Source organism: Python bivittatus, unplaced genomic scaffold (assembly GCF_059951505.1).
Source record: "Python bivittatus isolate LINGU-HERP-01145 unplaced genomic scaffold, Pbiv_v1 ctg000480_np1212, whole genome shotgun sequence".
Taxonomy (NCBI): Eukaryota; Metazoa; Chordata; class Lepidosauria; order Squamata; family Pythonidae; genus Python; species Python bivittatus.
In genome coordinates this window covers 69,789,893-69,815,148 of record NW_028277075.1, presented here as the reverse complement: position 1 = coordinate 69,815,148, position 25,256 = coordinate 69,789,893, and the positions used below count along the sequence as shown (strand labels likewise).

The 25,256-nt window shown below is 42.9% G+C and overlaps 1 protein-coding gene across 1 annotated transcript; it reads left to right on the top strand.

Annotated features, from left to right (window-relative positions):
- The first annotated feature begins 372 nt into the window (after window positions 1–372).
- Window positions 373–24,875, top strand: TMEM132A (transmembrane protein 132A). The gene is made up of 11 exons (XM_088146206.1): window positions 373–732; window positions 12,772–12,986; window positions 13,703–13,921; window positions 14,985–15,385; window positions 15,852–16,001; window positions 18,750–18,942; window positions 19,026–19,169; window positions 20,338–20,543; window positions 21,308–21,581; window positions 22,107–22,298; window positions 22,906–24,875. Exons 1-11 carry the CDS (start codon window positions 663–665, stop codon window positions 24,088–24,090), a joined length of 3,249 nt encoding a protein of 1,082 aa, XP_088002332.1. The 5' UTR covers window positions 373–662; the 3' UTR covers window positions 24,091–24,875.
- Window positions 24,876–25,256: the final 381 nt, after the last annotated feature.

Below are 25,256 nucleotides of genomic sequence, written 5' to 3'. Positions count from 1 at the left end.
TTAGAGCTACTACTGCGAATGTATAATTCATAAATCTGTATCGGCATTGCTGGTTTCTTGTTATGATAATCGATTTAAATAGATGAACACGCTGTTGTAAGGTTGTAAGCAGAGTTCTATGCGATGATAAAAAACGTGTGAAGAACTTCGTATCGCTCGCTCGTTCGCTCGCTCCAGATTTCCTCAGTTTTCTCCGCCCCCAGTCACCTCCTGTTTCCTCTTCTACTCTCTCCCTCCTTTCCTGCCACCGGCGCCGCGGCCCCGCCTGGCTCCGATCGCGATCAGTTTCTGCCCAAGCCGCTGCCTCGTCCCGGCTGGGGCGCTTCGGGTGTCGACGGAGGAGTTCTAGGACCCAGCAGGCACCCGCGCCGGAGCTGAGCCCATGTGCTCCGCTCCCCTCCTCCTCTTGCCTATCTCTATTGTCTGAGTAGCCTGGCGGCGGCAGCAGCACCAACAGCCTCAGCAACTATCCGGACAGGCTGCGCTGCGCGACTGGGGTAGCGAGCGGGCGAACGCGCGCGGACCAGCGCTCGGACAGGCGCCTGCCCTAAGCCGACTTCTGCAGCCGCGCCGGGCAGCCAGGCCCGGCGGGGTGGACATGCGTCCGGCAGCGGCGCGAGGGCGCATCTGAGCGGAGGGAGAGGCGGATCGGGTCCGGCAGGATGGGCTCCAGCCGCGCCGCCCCCGCGCTCTGGCTGGTCCTCGCGGTTCTTTTTCTGCGCGCTCCCAGAGGTGAGTGCTGGTGCCGGCGTTGGGAAACTTCCCCGGCTCAGCCCTACCCCTGAGGGAGCGGATCTTCCCCGGGAGTGTCTGTGCGATCGGGATCCGGCGGGGGGCAGGGGAGTCTCTCGTTCCGAGGGGAATCAGCCAATTCGGGTCTTCAGATCTCCGCCGCCTCGTGAGACTTGTTGAGTAAGGGAATCCCTCGGCATCGGGTCCCGAAAACTGCCTCGCGTTCCCGGGTGATCACCATGGAAACGCTGAGCCCGTCTGCGCGGTGGCGGTGTGCGAGTGCGTGTGTGAATGTAGATGGAGCCGCTGGGGCTTGCCGCTGTGGGCTCCCCTTCTCGGAGTCCTGGGCACGGCTCAGGGATCGCTAAAGGAGGTGCCCTCCGGTTGTTTGTCGAAGCCCAGAGGTTTCCCGCGGCGTTTTTTCAGGTTGCACCTCCCCCTCTCACAACCTGTATCTCCAGATGCTGCGGGATTTTCAATTCTTTCCCTCTACAAGTTCCCGCCACCTTCTTTACCTGCAATAGCGGGTTTTCCCGAAAGCGCGCTCCGCTGCTGGAACCTGGGACATCCAACTCCCCCACCGGCAGGACAGGCTTTAACTTGAAATGCAAAGAAATCGTTTCGCATCTCCGTAGCCCTCGTCTTCCCCCCTTCCAGTAGGGCAGGATCAGTCTCCATGGAGTAACTCTCTTCTCCCGCTCTCCTTCTCCCAGTCTTGAAGGAGGGCAACGGATGCCGTTTCCCTCAGGAAATAAAATTCCCTAAGAAAAGGTAATACCATTGTGCTTTACTGCTCCCTGAAAATATTCCATCTGACTCTCCAACTGGCTGAAAAGCTCATGAAATGTGGTTTGAAAAGCTCATCAAATATGGTTATTTGGGATCATTCATTTCTATGCACTTTGACCTTATTGCTGTTCTCTGAGTTCATTCCATGCATTCTTCTCTTTCAAAGCAGTGATTTGTCCAGAAAAAATATTCACCCCTGCCCCCCCCCCCATTTATGCTTAAAGCTCTTCTAGTGAGGGTAAGTGCTCATATAGTTGCCAACAGCACTTTAAGCAATTTCTCAGGCAACTGTGCTCAAGAGCGTATTAAGAATTAAGAGCAGAGCCTAGGTTTTGCCAGAGCAGCCTTCCCTACCCTGGTCCCCTCCAGAAGTACTGGACTATAATATTAATATTCCCCAGCTAGCATGGACATTGAGCATTAAAGTTCACACATGGGGGGAGACACAGGGTCAGAAAACTGATAGAGTTGCTGTGCCTTATTTGTTTCTCTTGTGGTGCAAATTGTTATAAAAGCCAAGAGCCAACAAGCCACATTCCTGCATTCTCGTTACAGTCCTGACTGATTTCAGAGCCACTGCTGAAGTCATATGAACAAGAGATACATAGCCAACGTGGATCCCTTAATACTAATAAACAGGATTGCATCAGGATGTAGTTGCCTCAATAATATTGAAGAAGTAAATACATGGAAGTGGGTCCCAATTATATTCTCAGCATCATTTTGCACAAAACTGATCCATGTGAGATCCTTGTTCTAAACCATAGATTATATCCTATGTTGAATTAAAGACATTTAATTCTCTTGAATTAAAGACATTATATCCTCCCTTTGAATTAAAGACATTTCTGGGCTCAGAGCCACTGGGTCCATTTTACAGTACTGAATCACTCCTCCTGGTTCTCTTCATTAAAAGCAAGTTTATAGCAAGCAGGAAAGTTTATCATTGCCTGAAATCGTAGAGTGCGTGTTCAGTTGGGGAGAGAGGGCCATTTGATTGTTTGTAATACCCTGATTTTGCTATGACTGTGAAATGGAGAGCTATTTCAGTGAAGGAAATTGTGTTGCACAAGATGGCATATGGAAGATTCTCCTTGTGGCCAACAGAGGGGGAGAGAAAACATAGGCGTATTGTGGGTGATGGACCCAAAATCTGTTGCGAGGGAGAAATTTCATTCTTAAAATGAAGTGGAAGCTTATGGCTGGATCACCATGTCAAGTTGATGAAGAAATAGTAATTAGCATAGAAGGGAGGAGAGGTGTCCCAGGTCACAGCCCAAGGGAGGAGGAAACCAGATTTGTAAGGAGTCCCTTGTTTCCTTCCCTGTCATCCCCCATTCTGGGACCTAACAGGGCAGGGGGTGATGTCATGGTATCTCTCAACCATCTGCTGCTTCTTCAGCAGGAAATCCTGTAACACAGAACCTGGGGGAGTTCTGATAAAGGGTGCCCAGGGGGTTCAGCATCTTTTAATGGACTGATTACTGCTCTGCCCTCACATCAGACAGAGGAGCAGGTGGGGATAGCAGAAGAAGTTGGTTTATGGCGGTTGCATTATAACCACTGATACAGATTTATGTGTGTGCATGCGTGTGAGAGAGATTCATTGTTGGACCAAGCACTTTCCCACTGTGCCTGCGGCTGCTAACCTCAATATGATATAGTGAAGTCTGGATCCTTTCTTATCCTTGCTCATCTGGCATAAATCGAGGATAGGATCATATAGGCAGCCAGTTTAACTCATGGTATTCTACGGTCAAAAAAGTAGTGTTGTAATTTATATGTAATAACAACACAATTTTAGTGAATACATCTCCTGCAACAGTTTAGAAAGCTGAAAATGCTGTTTAAGAGCTAACCCAAAAACCTAAGATAAACTAGAACTTGGTAGTCTGGCACTTTGTCCCTAGCGTGGATTGCCAAATGTCTTGGAATTCCCACAAGCATCGCCTTCTCATCTTGCCCAGGCTCTGGTCTTAAGACATATACTGTATCTGATCCAAGAGCTAATGCATAAATATCAAGACTACAGTAATCACCATTGATAGCCTTAGCCTTAATGACTTTATCCTCAGGTTGGCTTTTCAACTGACTGTCAACACTGGCTTCCAGCCAGGTGATGCTGAACCTATGCCTGCTTTACCTGAGTTTCAAAGAGCGACAACTATGTCAATGACTGTTAGGCAGACATTCATATTGCTCCAGAGAGTAGAAGGAAACCTAAGAGGTGGAAATTTCAGGAAGGTAGTCTTTCACTAAATATAAGGAAAACTTTCCTGAAAATATAAAATGTTCAACAATAGGACAGACTGCTTGAGGAGACGGTGAGATCTCTTTTGCAGAAGGCATTTAAGAAGAGGCTAGATGTCCAAGTATCTTGGATTAGTATCAGTTATATCTTGCATTATAGGACCTGTGTCAAGCAGTGGGTAGGATTAAATGATTCCCAGGTTCCATTGCAGCAGTGTAGAACTATTATTCTACTCCTAAACTGGGCAATCATAGAAAAGCATAAACTTGGTGGTTTGGATAGTAATTGTAGTTAAGTAGAAGTCCACATTGCATTGGTCTGTATCTTTTCCTGTTACAAAGGATGGTAGCTGCAGGGGATCAGTACAGGCATAAAGTCTGTGAGCATGGGTGTAGTGTGGTCTAATGGGCTGTGAGAATAACCCATTTATGGACTATACCTTTGCACTTGGACTTGTACCACATCTGAAGTTTGGGTTTCTATTAACATAAAACATTATCATATTACATCTTGCCTGAGTCATGATAAGAAGGACAGATTTTTCCTGATTAGATAGCAACTCCTTTTAATTGTTCATGTCCATAAGCACAACTGTAATGGTTGTGTACTGTTTGATGCTTTAATCCAAAAAGTGTCATTGAAAAATAAAAGCAGCAGATTTGAGATGATGTGGTATATAATAACACCATATTTATTTTGTATGCCATTTAGTTTTATAGGCTGTTTATTAGCACACTCAGAGAAAGGAGAATTTGCAAGAGGAAGTGGTTCAGTGAAGCAGTGCATCTTTCCTTGTTTTGCCCATTCCCATTCCCAGATCCTGCACTCTGCTAATACATTGTTCATGCCTGCAGTCTGTGATGCAATGTGACCCTTGAAGAACTTGTTATACTCTGGTTCCTTCAATGGAGGACCAAGTGGGATGTTGGATTTGTATCACGGAAGGCCAGGTGCAAATCGCCACCCAACCACGGAGCTTAGTATGTATCAGCCGGAGAATTATCTTTCAGATTACCCCACTTTACAGCTGTGTTTTGGGAATGAATCAGAATAATCTTGTGTGCTTTTACATTGTCCTTGGGGAAGGAAACAAGTATCAGGGATAAAGAAGTGCAATTTTGGCAGAGCAATTTGGCTTCCTAGAATATGGCATTTAGACTCGGGTTGAATACAAATTGTCTTTTGAAATTCTCCAGTGAATTTGTGGGCAGAGAATTAGGGTAAATGATTGTCTCCAGAGGAAGGGGAATTATTCTATCACTTTTTTCAAGAGCAAGATTTTCCCTTAGGGGTGATAGCAGCACCACTCTCGAAAAAGCCCTGTGTTAGGAATTCCCTCCTGATGTTTTTTCTTGGTACTTAACAAAAGCATGGGAAGCCCAGCAGGCTGCAGATTGCTGAAGAGAAGATAGTGCAGCAAAGATAGTTATTCTTACACAGTATCTGGCCAAATTGTAATTAGATAAGTCAAGTACACCACACTCCACCCATTAGATTTCTCCAAAGCCTTCCCCAGCCTAATGCTCTATAGAAGCATTGGATTTCAACTCCCAGAATACCCAGCCACCTTTGGGACTTCTGGGTATTCGTTCAACTCATCTGGAGGTCACCAGGCTGTTATACAAATACTAATCACTTTGTAACCACCCCCTGCCCTGGCAGCAGCCCAGGGCTTGAATTGGGGAGAAGCGATCACATCATTTCATTTAGGTAGGACTCAGAAGGTTCTATTCAGCATATCATATCTAGCCTCAAAATTCCAGATACCACTAGATCAGGGGTTCCTAAATTTTTTGCCATCAAACCTCCCTTTAGTGTAATCTCAATGTACACACCTCCCCTAAAAATCCAAACACCAAAATGAACCCAAATGAACAATGAAAACAATACAATGAAACTTTGGGAAAGATGGATTTATTCTAACAATGTAACTAAAAGGTTCTTCACACCTCCCCTGGACTCTGTCTGCACCTCCACACGGGAGGTTCACCTCACAGTTTGGGAAACCCTGCACTAGATGGTAAGAGAGATCTAGAGTTTTCTGTAACTCTTTCCTGCCTTCTAGGTGTCCTCCAGGCTGTTTGCATCTCAGATATAGTATGCCTAGTTTTTGTTTCTACTAGAGCTAGAGATGTTATATCCAAAAAGACAGAAAAACTCAGGACACCAACATTGGAAAGATTCTAAATCGCTCATGTAAAATATATAATTCACATGATGCAAATACCTTTCCAGTAGACCATCTACAGTACCACATACACACACACACAGACACACACTTTCTCTCCACATGTGGCTGCTTCAGTACTAGAAAATGCTACCTTTTGCCAGACACATAATTCACAGAGCACTTCATTAGACTTCAGTTAATTAAAACAACATCCTTATCATTTTCAACATTGTTGGAAGCTGGAAACATGCCAAACTAAAAACTCAAGTGTAGTTAAATAGTATTGTTCCAAGAAACTCTTACTGTTACTCCTTTGCACATCCAGAAGAAATAAAATGGCTGCTTTGAAACTGAAATCCCAGGTGAAACTGAAGTGCTGATCAGAAAACGAGGAAAACTGGATAAAGCCCATTATTGAGCAGATAGATGAGAAGGCCAGCGCTACCAGATTTGAACTATTGCATGTTTGTAGGGCCATTTGGGAAACATATAGTATGACAAGTGAGTTGTCAAACTCTGGAGTTTGTCTGCTGAGATCTGGGAGCCTTAAGTAGGGACAGTGGTTGATGTCCCTACTTGTTGATGAAACTGCAGATTTACGCTGGCAGAGACATCTGCAGGAAATCCTTAAACTGATCAACAGCTGTATTTCGACTGGCACTTATTTATTTATTAAAAACGCCTTTGATTTTGATTACGCAACTCACAAAGTAAAATGTAGTTCAAGATGACACAAACTAAGAGCTACAGCGGCTTTCTTGTGTTTTTGTCTTTACAATCAATTATTTAGTGATGGGCCAGAGTCAATTTACTATTTGTATAAAATATTTTAACCCATCTTTCAGGATAGTTAGTCTTCTCAAAGCAATTTAGATGATTATGAAACATCTACTGAGGGCACAGAATTTGGATGGATAATTGGAGTTAATTAATAATTAAGAGTTCCAATGAATGAAAAAGGAAAATAAAAGTATATTAGCATTTAAAAAACCAAACAGGAATAAATGTGTCTTCAGAGTTTTGCTTTGTTTTGTTTTTAAAAAGGATATTTTGGAGGACTTTCCCTCATATCCATCAATCTAACAGCTTGAATTGATGGGCCAGGGAGTAGAACTTTGGTTGGTCATCTTTGCAGTGGGCAGCATAGTGGCATAATGCCATCATCAAAGTGGGTGCAACAGAGTTTCTTATGGGACAGGTTTTTTTCAGGAGTTGAGCTTTGTAGGTAAGGGATTCTTGCGGCATTAAACCTAAACAAAAGCTTAAATCTTTATTTATAGTGGTTGTGTGTTGAAAAAAGTGAGAGACCATGCCTCCACATGCTATCAAAATTCAGCATGACAATTTTGGGAACTCTGTATATTATAAAAAGGGGGCTGAGAGATGCTGATCATTTCCATGGAAAATTGTCTCAAGGACATTAGGAAATTACTGGAGGTGGGGGTAGAGGTATGAAGGTGTGAAAGGCAACCATTGAAATTGGTCTTTCAGCTCTGTAACCCAGATGTTATGCCATAGTGCTCTGCTCATCTCAGATGGGATTTCATGGTAACAAGTACCCGCATATCTAATTATTCAAGCTATAATTGGTGCTGTACCTAGGTTTGTCTAAAGGAGGGTCAAAATCTGAGCACAACCAGACAATTGAAGTCCCATCCCTTTTAACATGTGTCACGAGCATTGCACACATATGAAAAGGGACATGGCCCAGATTGCCTGGTCACACCTGCCATATTGACATTATTGTCTCTCCCTGGCTGTACCCATACTCTGGAGAAGTCATGAGAGATGTTTATATCCCTAGCTTCCCCTAACTAGATCTCTGTTTATAAGCATTTATCAACAACACCCTTAAGACTTGAGGGGATTGTAGACAGACCCCTTCAGATATCCTGAATGAGGGATGGACTAGAAGATGAAATAAATTATGGAGGACAAGATCCCCTGCCCTTTAGCTGACATGAAGTCTAAATTGCCATAATAGTTTTTATTATTACAATAATAAAATAACTTCCGTGATAGGGCCTCCCTCCTTACCACACTCTTCAGACATTCCCAATTTCCCTCAAAAGCATACTGGGTTCCACAATCACCAAAAATGATGGTAAAATGCAGTTATTCTTGATCTATGTTATCCTAGCTACTGTACTTCTGCTTTAGTTGGGTCTAGTGCAGTCTCTGAGCTACTGGACATATCTGGGTCCTGGCTGTTTCAAAGATTTCTTTCTTACCCCCCAACAGTTTCATATCTGTCCCTTACAGAACAATTGGGAAACATGCAACCTTGATGTTACACAGCTATTTGGCTTTCATTCCCTTTCCTCATCTGATGGTGCCTGCATTCACTTTCTATCGAGCTGTGGGTGCCCAGAGAATTCTGAGCAGGATGAGAATTGAATTTATAATAGGAAGTGGGAAAAACAGAATGCAAACATCTGAAATAGAGACAGTATATCTGTCCTATGCCTTTCTGTGTATCACAAGGACAGAATTGTCGGTCCTAGGTACTGCAAATAACTGTATCTTACAAAAGGATTTGATTTTTCTTGTACTATTGGGTCGCTTAATCTTTTATGTAGAATCCTTCATCCTGAAAACATTTTAACTTCCCCATAGGCAGCTTTTGACAAAATGGCACAGAGTTATAAAACAGCTAAGGATTTAAAATATCTAGTAGCGTAAGTCAGGGTCAGTTCCCTTGTTGGATCTAGATTTGGTCATGCTTAGATTGAACCCTCTGAAATCAGATGGACTTAAATTAGCCAATTTACTAACCTAAATTTCATTTAGTTCAGTAGGCTGGATCTAAGCATGACTTAATCTGGACCCTATCCAATAAGAACATCATAAGAGCATAGGAGGGCTGTTTTATAGCCTTCTTTCATGCAAGTAGAACATGTACAGGGCACCTGAGAGCTAATGCGATATAACAGCTAGTATTAGGCAAGGACTGGGAAGACACAGGTTACATTCTAATCTTAGCCATGTAAACTTACTGGGTGGCTTTGAGCCAGTCATTCTCTCTCCGTACAATATATCTTGCAGGGATTATTGTTTTTGAGATAAAATGAAGGGAGATCTCATGTAAGCTACCTTGAGTTCCTGATTGCTGATACCCTGGAGAATTTAAAAAAACAAGCAAACACCAGCATGTGTAGGGATATCATTTTGTACATTCAGCATGCCTCCAGTAAAACTGGTCACAGTAATCTGCAAGCCGTTTGCCAAAGAGGAAGTCAATAGTAAAATGTGCTACAGATTGTTGTTCTGGTGCAATTCCAAATAGGCTGTACTGCAGAGTACAACAGTAGTTCACTTTACAGTACAGTCCTAAGGATACTTACTCTGAAATAGGTTAAGCTGAATTCATCAGGATTTACTCCCCGAACAATGTGTACATAATTTAGAAATATCTGATTGAACTCAAGACACATTTTTATATACAAATTTAATAGCTACAATTTACCAATTTCAATATTCAGAAAGAAAGTCCCTTTAGTTATTTCACCAAAATAGTGCAATTCCTAGGACAGACTTGAGGGAACTTTAACATTTGCAGAATTAGAGAGCTATGTAAAAGGGGCAAAAAAGCTCACGAAAAAGAAACATGAGACCACTCTCAATATACTTCTGTGAGAGCTTGAAATAACATGTAGGAAATAAATAGAATAAGTTTGTGACTATCTTAAAACATTGTATGAAATCTCAGTGGTAATAACAGTAATTTAATTCATTTTTATGTTTTCTTATTAAGTTACATTTGTTCACAGAATTTGTAACCTATTTGTCATTGATAGCAGAATCTCAAAGCATGGATAAACCATTTTTTTAGTGTAATGAAATATTATCTAGCTTTTTATAATCATAAAGGTATTAAAACCCTGTAACACAGGATGGAAATTCTAATACACAGATAATCAATAGCAAAACATGATGACGATGACGATGACAACAGTAACAATGTGGTACTCTCCATGGTACTGAATATAACCATTTAGACCCTCTCTTACATTGCTGCTTTACTAGCCTTCTCAAACTGTAGTTCAAACATTTGGACAATATCCAATAGGAGAAGTCATTGGTTCATTTGTCAGATTCTTTAGATATAATATACAGTATATCATGAGATTTGTTTAACAAGATCTTTAGTTGGGGATTAATGAGATGTTTGAATCTACTGAGCTGGTCCTTAAAATAGTACAATGGATAGATTGGATTTATTTAGAAATATAGATTTTTTAAAAATGTTTTAAACATTTTGAAAAAAATGCATTCTAGCTGCCACTTTAGGTTTGAAGACACCTGAAATGGACCTTGGCAGGAAGTGAAATATCAGTACTTTGTGCTACAAATCTGTCTTGATTCCAAGAACAGAAGAAATGATCTTATGTCCCACTGCCAGTCATTTGTTTTCTGGTTCTGTGTGCTTCATGCAATCTTTGTGGGTCTTCAAGAAGAGTTAGCAAGTTCTCCAGGAACACTACATAGTTTAAGAGTCCTTTCTAGTCATTCCTCACCCTCATCCCCACCCTGCCAAATCAATATGTTAGGTTTTAGGTGCTGGAAATTTTATATTGCTTACAGAGATTGTATCTCTCATTTGTGTCTTTGTATACTAGTTATAAATTATATGAATACATATATGAAATACATATGATTAAATATAAATTATTGCTGATTATCCCCCAACAAGGGTTCTACATATATGATATAATTAGTGCCTGTCAGCTGTTCAAAATAAGGTAAAAAATGAGAGACAAGTCTGCCTCCACCAACAAACCAGCTGATTGGTGCTGTTGAGAGGCTTCTGCCAAACAGCAGCCTTGTGGTATTGGTATATTGCTATGCAAAGATGTTGAGCAGCTATTCCATCTATCCTTCTCTTAATGATGAAGGGCTTTCATCATTAAGAAAAATGCCAAAAGAAATGGTGGGGAAACATGGGAACATTATAAATGAAAAAGAACATCCAAATCTCTTGTAAAACTTAAAAATCTATGAGTAATGCAGGGTCCTTGCACCACAAATATATTACAGTACTTGGGAACAAATTCATCAACAGATGTTTCTCTTGTTCTTCTGAGAGTCCATGAAGTCATATTAAACCAAGTAGCCAATTGCTGAAACAATTCAATTTAAAACTTGTAGAGGAATAAAAGTCAACTTGTTTGGGTGGGCTTTCTTTTTCATAGTTATACATTGCTTTGCACTCTTGTTTGATGAAGAAGAGAGAGAGAAAAAAACCCCATCCTCAATAAAATAAAGATTAACTTTATGCAATTGAATGTTGTCTTTGAAGTAGATTTTATCCCATCCTTCAGATATGTTACACTTCAACTTCCACTAATGCAGCCCAACTTTTTGGCTTGGTTTTGGTGGGAGTTGTAGTCCATTGTGCCTGGACAATATAACTGGGAAAATGTTGCTATATACTAAGTTAATACTCTGGCATTCTTGATATAATTTGGTATCTGAAAACATGCCTCCAAAATCTATGAGCAAATAATGGAGTTGAAATCATGCAGATGATCCAGACCTATGCCATTCTGCTTATATAAACTCAGTATAGTTTTAATCGTGAGCCACCCAGAGTCACCCTCTGGGGGAGATGGGCAGCATATAAATTTAATAAATAAATAAAATAAATAAAAATAATTTACTTATAAGAACTGATCACTAAGCAGAAGTCTGAGAAAGTTTGGTTTTCATTCTCCAAATATTTAATAGAAGCTCTGCTCAGATTGACTGTGAAGTAGAAGAGGCTGTCACCTGGAAATGTAGCCCTTGTCTCTAAGATGATGACCTGGAGACCAGGCTGATGGTCACACTCTACAATAAGAGTTGAATTTCCCTGATTGTAAAGGTTACATGTATGGAGCATATGAAACTCTTATTGTTCACAATTACAATTTTATTCAAGTGACATAAGGTCACCAGTTATGTGGGATTAATCTCATTGATGTATTATGTGCCATCAAGTCAGTGTTGACTCTTAGTAACCACATAGATGGATTTTCTCCATGAGGATTAATCTACATCCTTAGATATTTGTGTGTTTGTTTGTAGAAGGATATGGTATTTGGGCTGCAAAAACCCAACAACTACTAAATGGCAGCAAAGAGAATTTTCCATATCTCTTTTCCAGATTTCACAGTCTAGATATGGTAGTCCTATTCTTGAAGCCATACTTTTTTTGTTTCAGAGTGTGTATAGTAACCGGAACAACACTGATACAAAGCGTTATATGGGTGGATTGTTGCTTCTTTTTCTTTTAGTACAACTTTAGAGGAATTGGAGCCAGAGATAGTTGCCTTGGGAGCTAGTTGCCTATCTCTGATCCAAATCTGAGTTCCTAGTTTCAATAAGATAAGCTTGAACACAGTAAATTCCATGCTGTTGCTTAGGCTTTCCCCCCATCTCATGGAAGGATTGAGAGTGGGAATGGGGGCACAAATGTATATGCCTATGGTGTGTGATGGAATGGAATTATGAAGGCCAGGCTCAGGGTGAAAAACATTTTCTTAGCTCGCTGGAGGAGCGTGGGAGATACAAGAGGATGAGACTGGCACCTTCCTGAGGAATTCACAATGTTGTGGCTGGCGTTACTTGGGAGCTGGGGTTTCAATCTGGGAAGATTCTTCCTGGAGGTTGTAGCTAATAAACATAGATGGACTGAATTTACATGGTCTCTTGGAGTTCCTTGGGCTAGGCCTGACATCAATCAAGAAAATGTTTTTCGCCCTGAGCCTGGCCTTCATAATTCCATTCCATCACATGTGTGAGGAAGTTATATGTCTGATGTTGATGGACACAGTTCTCCTGTTTGCAGTGGATTGTGAATCTGATCCTCCTGACACGGTGTACTTGCCAGCTGAACTAAAAGTACTCAATGGCTCAGAGTATTTCCATCTTCAGCGTACTGACCGTTACTCACCAGGAAATGCCTCCTTCAGCTCTCGCTCAGAGACCTTCCTCTTCCTTCATCGTCGACTTGCAGGAAAGCCCAGCATCCAGGCTACCTACCTTCCTTTCACTGCCCAGCAGGTAAATTTGGCTTTTAATTGTTTGGGAAGATGCTTCAATGTAAAACAAGAGCCACAACCCTTGAATTGCATTTGGAACTTTAAGAGCATGTCATGGGAACTCTCACAAAATGTCCACCATGGAGAATGTGGCCAAAACTGGTGAGTTTGCATCTTGTTACACCGTCTCTTAGGATTCCCCTAACAAGAGGGGGGAGGGGTGGGAGGGGAAAATGACAAAACATGTTTTACAACAGAAGTACAAAAAGAGTGGGGCTTATGTGATGCCATAATGCAACATTTTGACATTTTGGTGTCATTGTGGTTAGGGATGGACACCTGTGTTCCCAATTACCTCTGTCTACTACTGTCAGCCTTTTTTTAAATAAATATCTTTGCTTCTAAACAACACAAAAGTTTGCAGCCACCTATTTTATTTCTTTTCTAAAAATGCATACGGCATCCACATGGGATCCAGAGTCATGCTTGTCAAATAGGATGATGCTAGAGGCTGCCGCTTTGCTTTGTAACTGGCTAGCTTACCATTTATATGTCTCTTCTAAATTGGGGCTGGAAACATGATAGGTACCAAGTGGGCACTACACTACACTAGTACCAATCTATGGGCACTACACTGAGGGCCCCAGGTGTAAGAAATGGAACAGGGCAGAGCTCCATTCTTCTCTAGACTTGTTCAAGGAGATTCTGCCCTGAATTCAGATTCTCTTTCCTCTCCAGGCAGTTCCAGCAGATAATTCCCAGTTGACAGATGTTGCTACCACCTGGGACATCCGTGCGGTATCCATTGAGGGCACAGTATCTCCTTATGAGCCATACGCTCGCGTCCTTTTCCACCTCCAGGGGCAGGATTGGATGTCAAGACAACAGTCTCTGCCTTGTGTCAGCCTACATGTCTTCCATCAGACCCAGGTTGTGCATCGGGCCTGCCGCCTTCAGGTAGGTACAGGATATATGTTTACATTCTCGCAAATTGTGGAGAAATTAAGTATGTGCTTTCAGATGCCATGAAAAGTAAAGCCCTGCTATGGCTGTTTAGCTGCACTTGGTTTAAGACAGTGGAAATGAATATGTGGAAGTAAGCAGAAGCTGTGGGGCACTAGTTGCTTGGAGGTACTCAAAGAGATCATGGACAAACAGCTCTATGATAATGATTTAATACTACAAGCCCCTGCGATGCTCTGCATGGTAAGGACCCATGCAGTTCATCCCAGAATCCATGATTCTAGAGCAGACAAGGTCAATCTTTAAATATTAAATAACATTTAAATATTAAATAATAGCATTCTTCTTGTAAACATTGTTTAAAGTAGAAGTGGCATGCCAAGCTCCTGACTGGTCTACCGCATCCCTTTCTCCTCCCTAATATACTTGCCATTCTAAATCCTCCCACCCCCTACCCACAAAGGCCATGAAGGGTAAGGCATGGAGTAATTGCTCCTTTCTTCATCTTGCACAACATGCCTTTATTCATGCAAGAGAATGATTCCAAGCTTAGCGCAAGGAGATTTGCACTAGGTGTATGTAATAATAAGTCTGAACTTTCTTTTGACATGAAATGTGTACTGTTGTTATGTGTTGATTCCGTTGTACTGAGTATCATTGCTCCAAAACATGGAAGTGATCCCTGCCAAAAGGGATCACTTGACCCTTAAAAAGATAGGATGGAGAATGAGAGGATTATCACTAGAGTGGTAAGACCAGGATGCTTTCAGAAAAGTATCTAGAAGCAGCAGATATTTGGGATAGGGGCCATAGCACATACATCTTGTATTTATAGCTTTCAAGTTTGATCCAGCCATTGCACTTAATAGTGTAAATGTGAGAAAGGTGTGTGTGAGAGAGACATTGGCCTCATTTCCTCAGGGACCTGTTGCCTATTAGAATAGGTGGAAGTAAGCAAGATAGACCAGGGCATTACACAGTATAAGCTTTGTGTAGCTTGAGGGTGGGCCTTACAATGAGTCAATAGCATGTGAGTCTCTCTGCTTTTCCTATCTAGGCTCCCCTGGGAATGTGTGTGGTGGAACTAGAACTCCCCCCTCGCTGGTTCTCTCCTCCACTTGCCACTCTTCAGCACAGATCAGAAGATTCAGCCATCCTACCTCTAAGAGCAGAGCTGTACTATAGGCTGGAGCTCTCTTTACCCGGGAAGATACACAAAGATTGTCCCCATGTGCGAACACAGCAGAGGCCACATCTGGGTACAGAAGGCCCCAAGGAGCAGCTGCACTACGTGGGCCCTGTGGACATCAGAGTGATGAGTCCGCCACGACGCCAGGAAGTGCGGCTGGATGACAATGTGATGGTCCGAGTACCTGACACTGCCCTGCGCCCAGGACAGCTGTTCACTGCCACTCTCATTCTGCAACAGAACTTCACAGCTGATCTGCTGACTCTCCGGTGAGTTACAGTTGCCATGTGCTTATCCCAATGACAGAGAGAATTTTGAATTCAAAAGTCTTTTCAGTTACAATGTACACAATCTTGATAAATAATAATAATTGTAATAAATAAGTATCACATTGCTTTCAACTATTTCAAGTGCATTGCATGCATTACTTAGTTATGAAATGTACAATGACTCTGGGTTTCTATATTATTCACCCCACTCCTGTAGTTGGGATTGAGGATGTGAGAGGGTGGCTTGCATAATTAGTTCATGGCAGAGGTGAGATTGACAGCAACTTATGGGTTTCTGGATGCGCAGTTCAGTCTCCAGGTCCTCTGATGCAGGGTTTCCTCTCTTCCAGAAGGTGCTCATCCTTCTAAGACTTCTCTTTGCTCACCTAACCTTACCACTGGGGCTATCTAGATGGCCTTTGCTTCTCTGTCTGTACGTCTTATTTTTATTTCTGCTTCCTTTCAGAATCAAAGTAAAGAAAGGGTTACAGGTTCTGGCTGCTCGCCCCACCAGACCAGAGGCTTGGACAGCAAAGCTGGACAAGTTCAAGAGTGCCAAACACCACACCGCTTTGATCACTTGTCGTCGTTCTGCCAGCAGTGGGTTGGAATGGAAGTACGTAACCATAGGCAGTGGAAAGACAGGGTCATAATGGCTTCTACAGAGCTACTTGGCTCACCTTGGGATGAGGCATCAGGCAGCACCTCTGATCAGGTTGTAGTGTATTGGGTGTTTTTCTTTTGAAAGGAAAACCTTGCCCTTATGTACATATACCTATGAAGAAAGCACTGAACGAGGACTCCATATACTCTGTCCCTCCCCATTCCTTGTATAGGACAATCCACTTTTTGCATGAAGAGAAATTGAATACTGCATCACTTATCAATTATATAGTTTGAGCAAAGTGCATGATTACTTAATTTGCATAATAATATAACTCTTCTAGTTTGTATAATTCTTGGTTCGTTAGTGACAGGAGGGGCAGGTTCTCCTTACAACAGCTGGAAATGTTAGTCTGCTGTTTCCTTCTTCACCACCACAAGGACTAAAAACTTGTTAAGCAGAGGTTGTTAACAGAAGCTGAGATGCCCCAGAAATGTAACTCTACACTCAGTACTCAGTTCTATGTCTTTAGGAGCTATTCGAATTGGAGCACAGTTCTGTAGAACTGTGGCATTATTCAGACAAGTCTGGTTTTTAGATTCTGAATGCCCTGGCTGGCCAAGAATCTAAAAAAAGCTAAGGAGTTAGACATAAATCCAGGGAACACAAAGACTTGAGTTTTTCCTTCCTTGGACCTCAACAAAGGAAGCTTCATCTGTTCTTCCCACCCACAGTATTGATTCCAGCTGGACACCCTTAAAGTTCTTCCCCTCTGATTTTTTTCTGGATAGGCACAATCATGGGGGTGGGGAGGGGGGATGAAGAGATAGTTCTTCCCAAAATCCAGCCAATCAGATTGGGTGTCTTATCTAGCATCATGCCCCCCCCCCCATACCCCCACTCTGCATTTGTTAATAGCAGTTCTCAATTCAGTTTGATGAAAGAAAATTTACTTGAGAAATTCTTCCCAAGGAGATGAGCATTTGGGAGAAATTCTCAGGGGCAGCATGTCATGTTCTTGAGTTATGTAGTGGTAAAGAGATGTATCATGAGACTATCCTGTCTTTCACTGTACATTCGCCTCTCTAGAGGTCTATAACCTCCCTGGCTTCTCATACTTCCACCAAATTCCAGGAAAAGAGATCCTGAAAGAACTTCTCCCATTGGGTTTTTTCCAATTGGGAAGTGAGGACAATCTGGGAGGCTTCTGAGTGAGGGGGAGATGTGTCACAGGAGCCAGTGTCAGCGGTAGTACCCTCTGCCACTTCCAAAAATAGAACGAACTCAGCAACGGTACCTAAGAGTAAGGTTCAAAACAAAGCAAAACCAGAGATCTATTTTGCAGGAAACTAAACATCTGAGAGAGTATAAGGCAGATTTTTGTCCAACAGTTTCAGTACCAATTGAAGATAATAATGATGATGATTTTCCTCACTGGGGTTGCACTTTTTGTTTATTTATGTATAAACAGAGGGGGATGTGGCTGAAATAGTTCATAGGCCATGAATTGCTTATCCCCGAGGCAAGACTAGGAGGAGAATAGCCATTTCCCCAGTGCGTGTTAGAGGCATTTGTGTGATGCTGGTGTCATCTTTGACTCTTACCATGAAAAAGCAGGACAAGAGTGGCTGGTTGGGTATCCTTCTTAGAGGCATCTGCTGTATATTTCTTTGTACCTTTCATGCTCCAGAGCAGAAAAGGAGACAGGGGACTGATTTAATGGTGTTGAGCTCCTGGGCTAATAGGCCAAGGGCTAATTATTTGCTACCCTGATGTTTTACCAGCAGCTGTGGCTGGCATCTTCAGAGGTGAAAGCGGTCTGCTCTGTAGTGGACTTCCTGGCAGCTCATACTGATGGAGCTCTTGTGTTTGCAGTAGACTATGGACTATGTCATCGGAACTCTGGAAAGCCAGTTTCTGACTGGGTTTTTTTTATGCAGGTGAATTTGTCTGATTTGAAGAAGTTCCAAAGGAACTAATTTTTTTTATTGGTCTTTCTTTGAAACACGCTGCTGTTTATTATTTTTCAGGTGAGACTGCTGTAGATTCTATGTAGTGTCGGTTAATTAAGGGCCGTTTTATTTTAGTGTGGTGTAAAGCTGGAAACCAGGCTTTGTTAACCTTCAGACTCTCTTCTTTCTTGTTAAAGTTATTGGGATGTTTATAAATTTCAATAGCTTCTCTGTGTAGTCATACAGGATGATTTGACACAGTTGCTAGTACTTGTGTGTCTTTAAACTGAATGTTGCACCCATTATGTAGCAGCAGGTGTTCAACTACCACAGATTTTTCAATTTTTTCTAGCTGGCAATATCTTTATGTCCTTTGAGTTGAGTGTTAATACTACATTTTGTAATCCCAATATATACCTGTCCACAGCTACAAGGTATGTGATAGATTCCTGATGATCAAAGTGGACTTCTATGAACCTGGAAGCTCATCATCATTGGATTGATGCTGGCTGTGAAAGCCTGCATTGATATAGAAGACTGATTTTCTCACTCTGCCCTTGTCTGGCTGGCAACTCATCAGGCTTGCCAGAGGGAGAAAGCAGTACTGGGCTTACTATAAGAAACGTTTTTTGAAAACCTGAATGTTTTTTGAGCCAGAGAATTCCATTCAGCTCTATCAGGATTTCACCTCAATGAAGATCAAGATAAATGAGGTGGACTTATTATTGTTACAGATGTTCTGTCATCTCCTTGGTTTTCCCTGGGTTCTCTGGCCTCTTAACTGTTGACTTCTAATCTCTCCATTTAGGGCAACGTATTCTCCAGAGTTCCTGTATTTGGATTTTCTTGTGGAGAATGGTACAGGTTCTCTGGCCTCCACACGTCCTGTCACCTGGCAAGTGGAGTACCCTGGCCAGGATCCTGAGGCTGAGAAGGACAAGATGGTGTGGGAGATTCAAGTATCAGAGAGAGATGTGCGGGCCTTGGTTCCATTAGTAAAGGTGAGGCCTGAGACTCAGTGTTTTTCTTCTCATGGATAACTTATAGCACTGGATCCTTATACAATTCCCTTGGCTCTCTCCAGGAACAGGAAATTGTGAACACTGCACTCCTCACAGGAATCCCTCAGTCTGTGCCCGTGAGGCTGGTTGTGGTTGAAACAGGAGGAGCTGTTTCAGAAGTAACACAGCAGATGGGGTGTGAGTCTTCTAATAAGCAGGTCCTACAGGTGAGAAACAAGTGACCTCATAAAGGATGTGCTTCTGAATCAAAATCAGTAACACTTATTAAGACTGCAGTCTTCTTCCCTCATTGCCAATTTATTTCTCAGATGAGAGTCAGAAGCTGGGTTACAAAATATGCTTAATCATGTCAGTTAAAGTCTTAGGGGTTGTGTTCACACATGATAGACTTCGTTAAGTTTTACTAACTTATCTTAGTTAATGTTTATAGTTTAGAGCAGTATTTCTCAACCTTGGCAGCTTTCAGATGTGTGGACTTCAGTTCCCAGAATTCCCCAGCCAGCCTTCAGGGAACTGAAATCCATACATCTGAAAGCTGCCAAGCTGAGAAACACTGGTTTAGGACGTTAGCAAATTCAGCCTGTTCAGTTAGTTTATGAATCAATATATTGTGCAGACAGACAAGGGTTTAGTAATCAAGTTAAGTGTGTTGTACAAACTCAGCCAGAGTTTCTATTCCAAATACTCAGACACCCTGTTTGTATTACTTTGTATTCCCAATTGTCTACTTATCTGTGGAAAAAACAGACCCTTCATTACTACCTGGAATGCTTGGAGATCTTGGTCACTAATCCTTGTAGCTTCCTCTTGATAACACCTCACCTTAATTTTACCTTAATTTTACTGTTTCCCATCATACACTGTAAGACTTGACAATCCATTGATCTAGCAAGCTCATACTATACTTTTAAGATGCTTCCTTCTAGTTTTCTCCATCAGTGGGCACAGCATTGTCTTTGTCTGTGTCAATTGTTCTTCCTCCATGTTTTCATGCATGTACCATTTCTATGGGAAACATGGCATGAAGCAGAGCAATGCTGAAGCTCAGGAAAAACAGTTATATATCCAATGGTAGTGAGTGGCTTCTCTTTCATCCTCGCTTATCTCCTTTGGAGTTTACAACACACTCCCTGTACCACCCAAAAGGACTTGATCTCCCACTGATAGATTATAAGAACTCACAACAATTTCCAGCTACAGTTCCATCTTCAGCTGTTCTAGAAGGATGGGAAGAGGGGGAAAAAAAGGAAAGAAATCCATACTGAAACAAGAAATCAATATGGGCATCCTTGCTTTCTTCTAACACTTTCTTATGCCTTTACATAGATGCCTTTACATCTATGGACCTCAATGTGTTTTCTAATTCACCTGTAGGTATCAGATGTATGTGATGCTGTCTATGTAGGGGGAAAAGAGAGCCGAGGGGCACGTGGCGTACGGGTGGATTTCTGGTACCGTCGTCTACATGCATCACTACTCTTTACTGTCTGGGCCCCACTTCTGCCTTTGCGCATTGAACTGACTGATACCTCTTTGGAGCAAATACGAGGCTGGAGGGTCCCTGGCCCAGCCTCTGAGAGGTAAGTGTTGTGGTGCCAAGAGAGTCATCCGCACTGGGTTGAGTAAATGGCATCTTTCCTCAACTTTGTTCCCTATAGATGTTTTGAGAGTACCGTTTCTAGAATTCCCTACCACCAAGACCAGTGCTGGTACAGAATACTGTGAGTTGTGACCACAACTCATCTGGAGGATACTAAATTAAGGAAAGCTGGCTTATTCTTTATATCTCAGACTAGGGCTGTCACCTATTCCTAAGCATTGTGGGAAATTATCATTGTGTAAGAATGTAGAAAGAAGATAAGGAAGGTCCATTTCAAGTACCATTGTCCAGAGTGTTGATATTTTGATATCTAATTCCTTCATGCCCAATAACGATTTCCATATAGACAGTGTTGCTGTGGGGGTCCAAGAGAATTAAGAATGTACAGTTGTGTGATAACTTATGTTAATGAAATCAACTTTGGATGGTGTAAGTAGGAACATGCAAGAGGACAAGAAAAAAAGTGTAAAGAAGTAGGAACAAAGTATTTGCATTGATGCAAAGTACCAAAGCAACCTTTGTTACGTCTTTCAGTTGGAAAAAGGATTTCTTGGGATATTGAAATTGCCTTGAATGCTTCTCTAGAAAGATGATGGAGAAATTAGAAACAGGCATTCTAATCAAAGTTCCTTATCTGGAGTTGATGCCAGTTTAATATAGATTAGTGAAAAAATGTACCGGAAGGATTGAAGTATATCTAACTCTTGTAAATGTGCTATGTGTTTGCATTTCTTCTCTGAACAGTCCAGCAGAGCCAGAAGAGGGTGGAGAAGAAGCTGAGAGGAGAGCGCGTGGCTGTCGGCTCCAGTACCAACGTGCAGGGGTCCGTTTCCTCACCCATTTTGTGGCTCACCCTCTAGATGGTGGACGTCACCTGACCTACATGCCAAGCTCTGATTGGCTGCTGGATGTCTCGCATCTGGTGCGGAAGCATGCTAGAATCCAAGACCCTCGAGTAGCAACGCTGGAAGGTGGGAGTGTGGTGGTTGGCCGTGAAGTAGGAATGACCTCTGTGGAGGTAAGGGCATGTGAGAAAAAAAAATGGGGGCTGAATAGTTCCTTGCTGAGATGGAGTGGGATGAGAAACTTGCTTGAAGGGTAATGATAGCTTGTTGCAGAGGGATGGGCTAGATGCTGTGCACATGCTCTGGATGTTACTTTTGTCTCTGGTTTGGGGAAAAGGTGGGATGGGTAAACTTTTAGAAACAAGGAGCCATGGTTAGTACAGAAGGAAATAGTAGATGATGGCCTGGTGTAAAAATGATGAGGTTGGCATAAGTGGGGGTAAATTCCAAGATAGAATGAAAAATTATATGGTGGATGTGGATATGAAGAAAGAGACTATGAAGAAAAAGAGGTTTGACAACCTTACAGGTAAGGGGAACTCACCTTCCCTATTTGGTCACTTGGCCGGCAAATTAACCATGCAATTAACCATGACCTGAAGTTGGGATGGATGAGAAGAGGCATCAAGTAAGATGGGTACAGGTTCTGTGGAAAGTCTCCTTATGAGAACAATTGTATATTCTCTATTCTTGTTCAGGTGCGTTCTCCTGTTTCTGATTCTATCTTGGGGGAACAGACTCTGGTGGTATCAGAAGAAAAGGTCTTGGTCTCAGAGCTGCAAGCCCAGCTGGTATCAGGTCTATCATTGACACTCTCTGCAGAACCAGGACATCTGAATGTTTTCACTGCGACGTGCCAGGGACTTTCTGCTTTGCATTCCCTGAAGCAGGTGAGAAGTTCCTCTAACAGTTCATACCCTAATGAATTTAATTTTTCATCCTTCTGGATTACAGAAGCACTAAATTGCATGTTGAGGGTGCAGCCTTCTCCTTCCGTGGTTCACTTCAGCTAAAGCTAGACATGATAGGAAATGGCATATTGCGGTTATCCTCAAATATAGAATCCTTGTGTCTTGTCCTCTCCATTTTGCAAAATCTGTTTCTATGCTTGGATGGCATGACATGGGATCACTGTACAGTGAGTTTTCCTGCCAGGATGTGTAGTATTCTAAGAAGAGGGGTAGACATTTGGTAATGTGGAAACTGCTGCATTGAGTTGGGTGACATGATTTAAATCTGCTACCATAATGGACTATGATGCCTCTGTCTGTCAACTCACTGAACCCAGCATTATCATTTGAAGCCAACTTGAGTTCCTAAACTCATGGATTCCATACTGCTGAGGATTCTGGGAACTGATATCCCAACCCAGTCAAAGGATACCACATTGGAGGAAGTGGCTTTAGCTCACATTAATCTCTGTATGTGTAAATCTCAACCTCTTAGTTGCATGATTCTCTTTCCTCAGATTCCAATTTTCTTTCTTTTTTTCTGCAGGAAGCAGTTCTGAGCATTTGGTTGGTATTCAGTGATCACACCTTGGCTCCAGTAGAGCTTTATGGTTGGCGGGATGCATCTCTCTTGCTTTCTTCTTTGAATCCTGATGTGGTTTCTGTGCGGCTGGAAGAGGAGCACTCTTACCCAGTGATCATTGCTGAAGGTCCAGGCCAGGGGTCCCTCCTGCAGCTCAGCCTACATTCCCCAGACTCTTGCCGCAAGGGGAAACATAGGGCTCCCCTTTCCCAGGGGACAGCATGGCTGGAAGTGAACTTTGGCTGGAACCTTCTGACCACTAAGAGCCCACAGCAAGAAGATCTCCATCTACATGGTAAGGCCCCCTTTCAGCGAGCAGAAGGTATCACATCAGGTGAAGCAGTGACTGTTGCAGCTATCACAGAGAGTGGAAGAGGTTCAAGGAGGCATGGCCCTGTAGCACTAGGGCCACCGATGACCAAATTTGAGGGGGCTGGTGCTAGCTCCTATGAGGATATTGAACAAGTGGAGGAAGTGGAGGAAGATGAGATGGTGAAGGCACCTGCAATGGTGACAGATCTAGAGATTGGCATGTATGTACTCCTGGGAGTTTTCTGTCTTGCCATCTTTATCTTCCTCATCAACTGTGTGGCCTTTGTCCTTCGTTACCAGCACAAGGAACCTCCTGATGCTGGATCCACTCCAGTTTCTTCTGCCCAGCAGCCTCACAATTGGATCTGGCTAGGCACTGACCAGGAGGAGATTAATCAGCAGCTGGATCTGTGCAAGCAGCACTGCAAAGACCAGCCTCAGGGCCCTTCTAGCGCCAATGATGAGTACGCTTGCTGTGCAGGGCCAGAAGGAACTTTGGAAGCTGTGGCCCCAGAGGGCCCAGCCCCATTACCAGAGCCAGAAACAGGGGTCTCTGCTAGTAATTTGGGCCTGACTGCCCCAGGGAACCCAGCTCTTACCACTACCTTGTCCAGGAAGAAAGAGGGCAGGGAGGTGGGTGGTCGGAGGAAGCGTGTAGAATTTGTGACCTTTGCTTCACCATCCAGCTCTACTCCCAGCCCCCCTGCTTCTGGACCAGTTGTTCAGTCCATCCTGGTGGCCAGTGAAGATGACATTCGTTGGGTGTGTGAGGACATGGGGCTGCGTGATCCAGATGAGCTGCGCAGCTACATGGAAAGGATCCGGGGTAGCTCCTGATCTCCCCTACCCCATCTGTATGGGCAAACCAATAAGATGGTCACCCCCTTAGGTGCTCTCTTAGGATCATTCAGCTGAGCTTTCTACCTGCTCCTTTTTAATGGGGGCTCTCCACAACAGGACACCAGCCTTGGACTAGTTTGTGAGGGGAAAACGGGCCAGAGATATTTCTGCTGCTCTCTATGTTAGAGATCCACTTCCTTGGCTATCCTATCGTTTTCATTCTGGTTAGAGACATTCTCTCCTCCGTTTATTCTCTCAGCAGAACTAGCACATTCCTCCTGGGAAGAGAGCCCACGTGTCCCCATTGCGTCTCCCTCCACCCCCTAAAATAATTCTTATTAGGTGTGGATGAGGGGTTTGCAGACCAGAAATTAGCTGCAGGTGAGTGGTAAGCTGGCTGTGATGTGCTGTGGAGGTGATCTAGGGGGGCTGGTCCAAAACCTCACATATTGCTTTGACCCTCATTGCCAGTGTGTGTCCATTGTGATGGTTTGAGCAACAAGTGTCTTTCCGTCCTTCCTGTGGTCTGAGCCTGGGGCTCTGCCCCCACCCCAGTCCCCTGATCCCTCCCCTAAAGCTGGGCAAGGACAGAGCTCCAGGGAGCACTGGCTGGGCCTTTCCCACCCTGGTTGTGTGCCTGATGTCCTTAAGAGTTTTGTACAATCGCTCATATTTTATACCGTACTATTGGGAGGCTGCCAGGCAAGTCCTTTATTTATGGAAGATTTTTAATTCTTACATTGTTAAAAAAAAAAAGTAAAATAAATAATAACTAAAAACAAGAGGTGTGTCATTTTTGTGCAGTCTGGTTTATTTGTGTTTCCTTGGTAATAGAGAGTAGTCCTCTCTGATGCAGGGATTAAATCCAAACAACCAACAATTCCTTTCACTTTGACTGTTTGTGGACTTGATCCAAGCCTAGGGCCAGTGTGGCATCGCTGTTGCGGCTCAGGAGATCCTCTGTATAGCTTTGGGCATGGTTCCTGTGTAGGTATTTGAAAGTATAAATAGTATAATATCAGTCCCTGTCAAAGAACTCTCTATCTGCTAAAAAAACTTTGCAACTAGGAAGTAGCTCATAGGAAAACTAAAGATCAGCACACAAAAGGATTTATGGCATGTACTAACAGGTATTGCTAGGTGTATTGTCTAGGTATTCATTA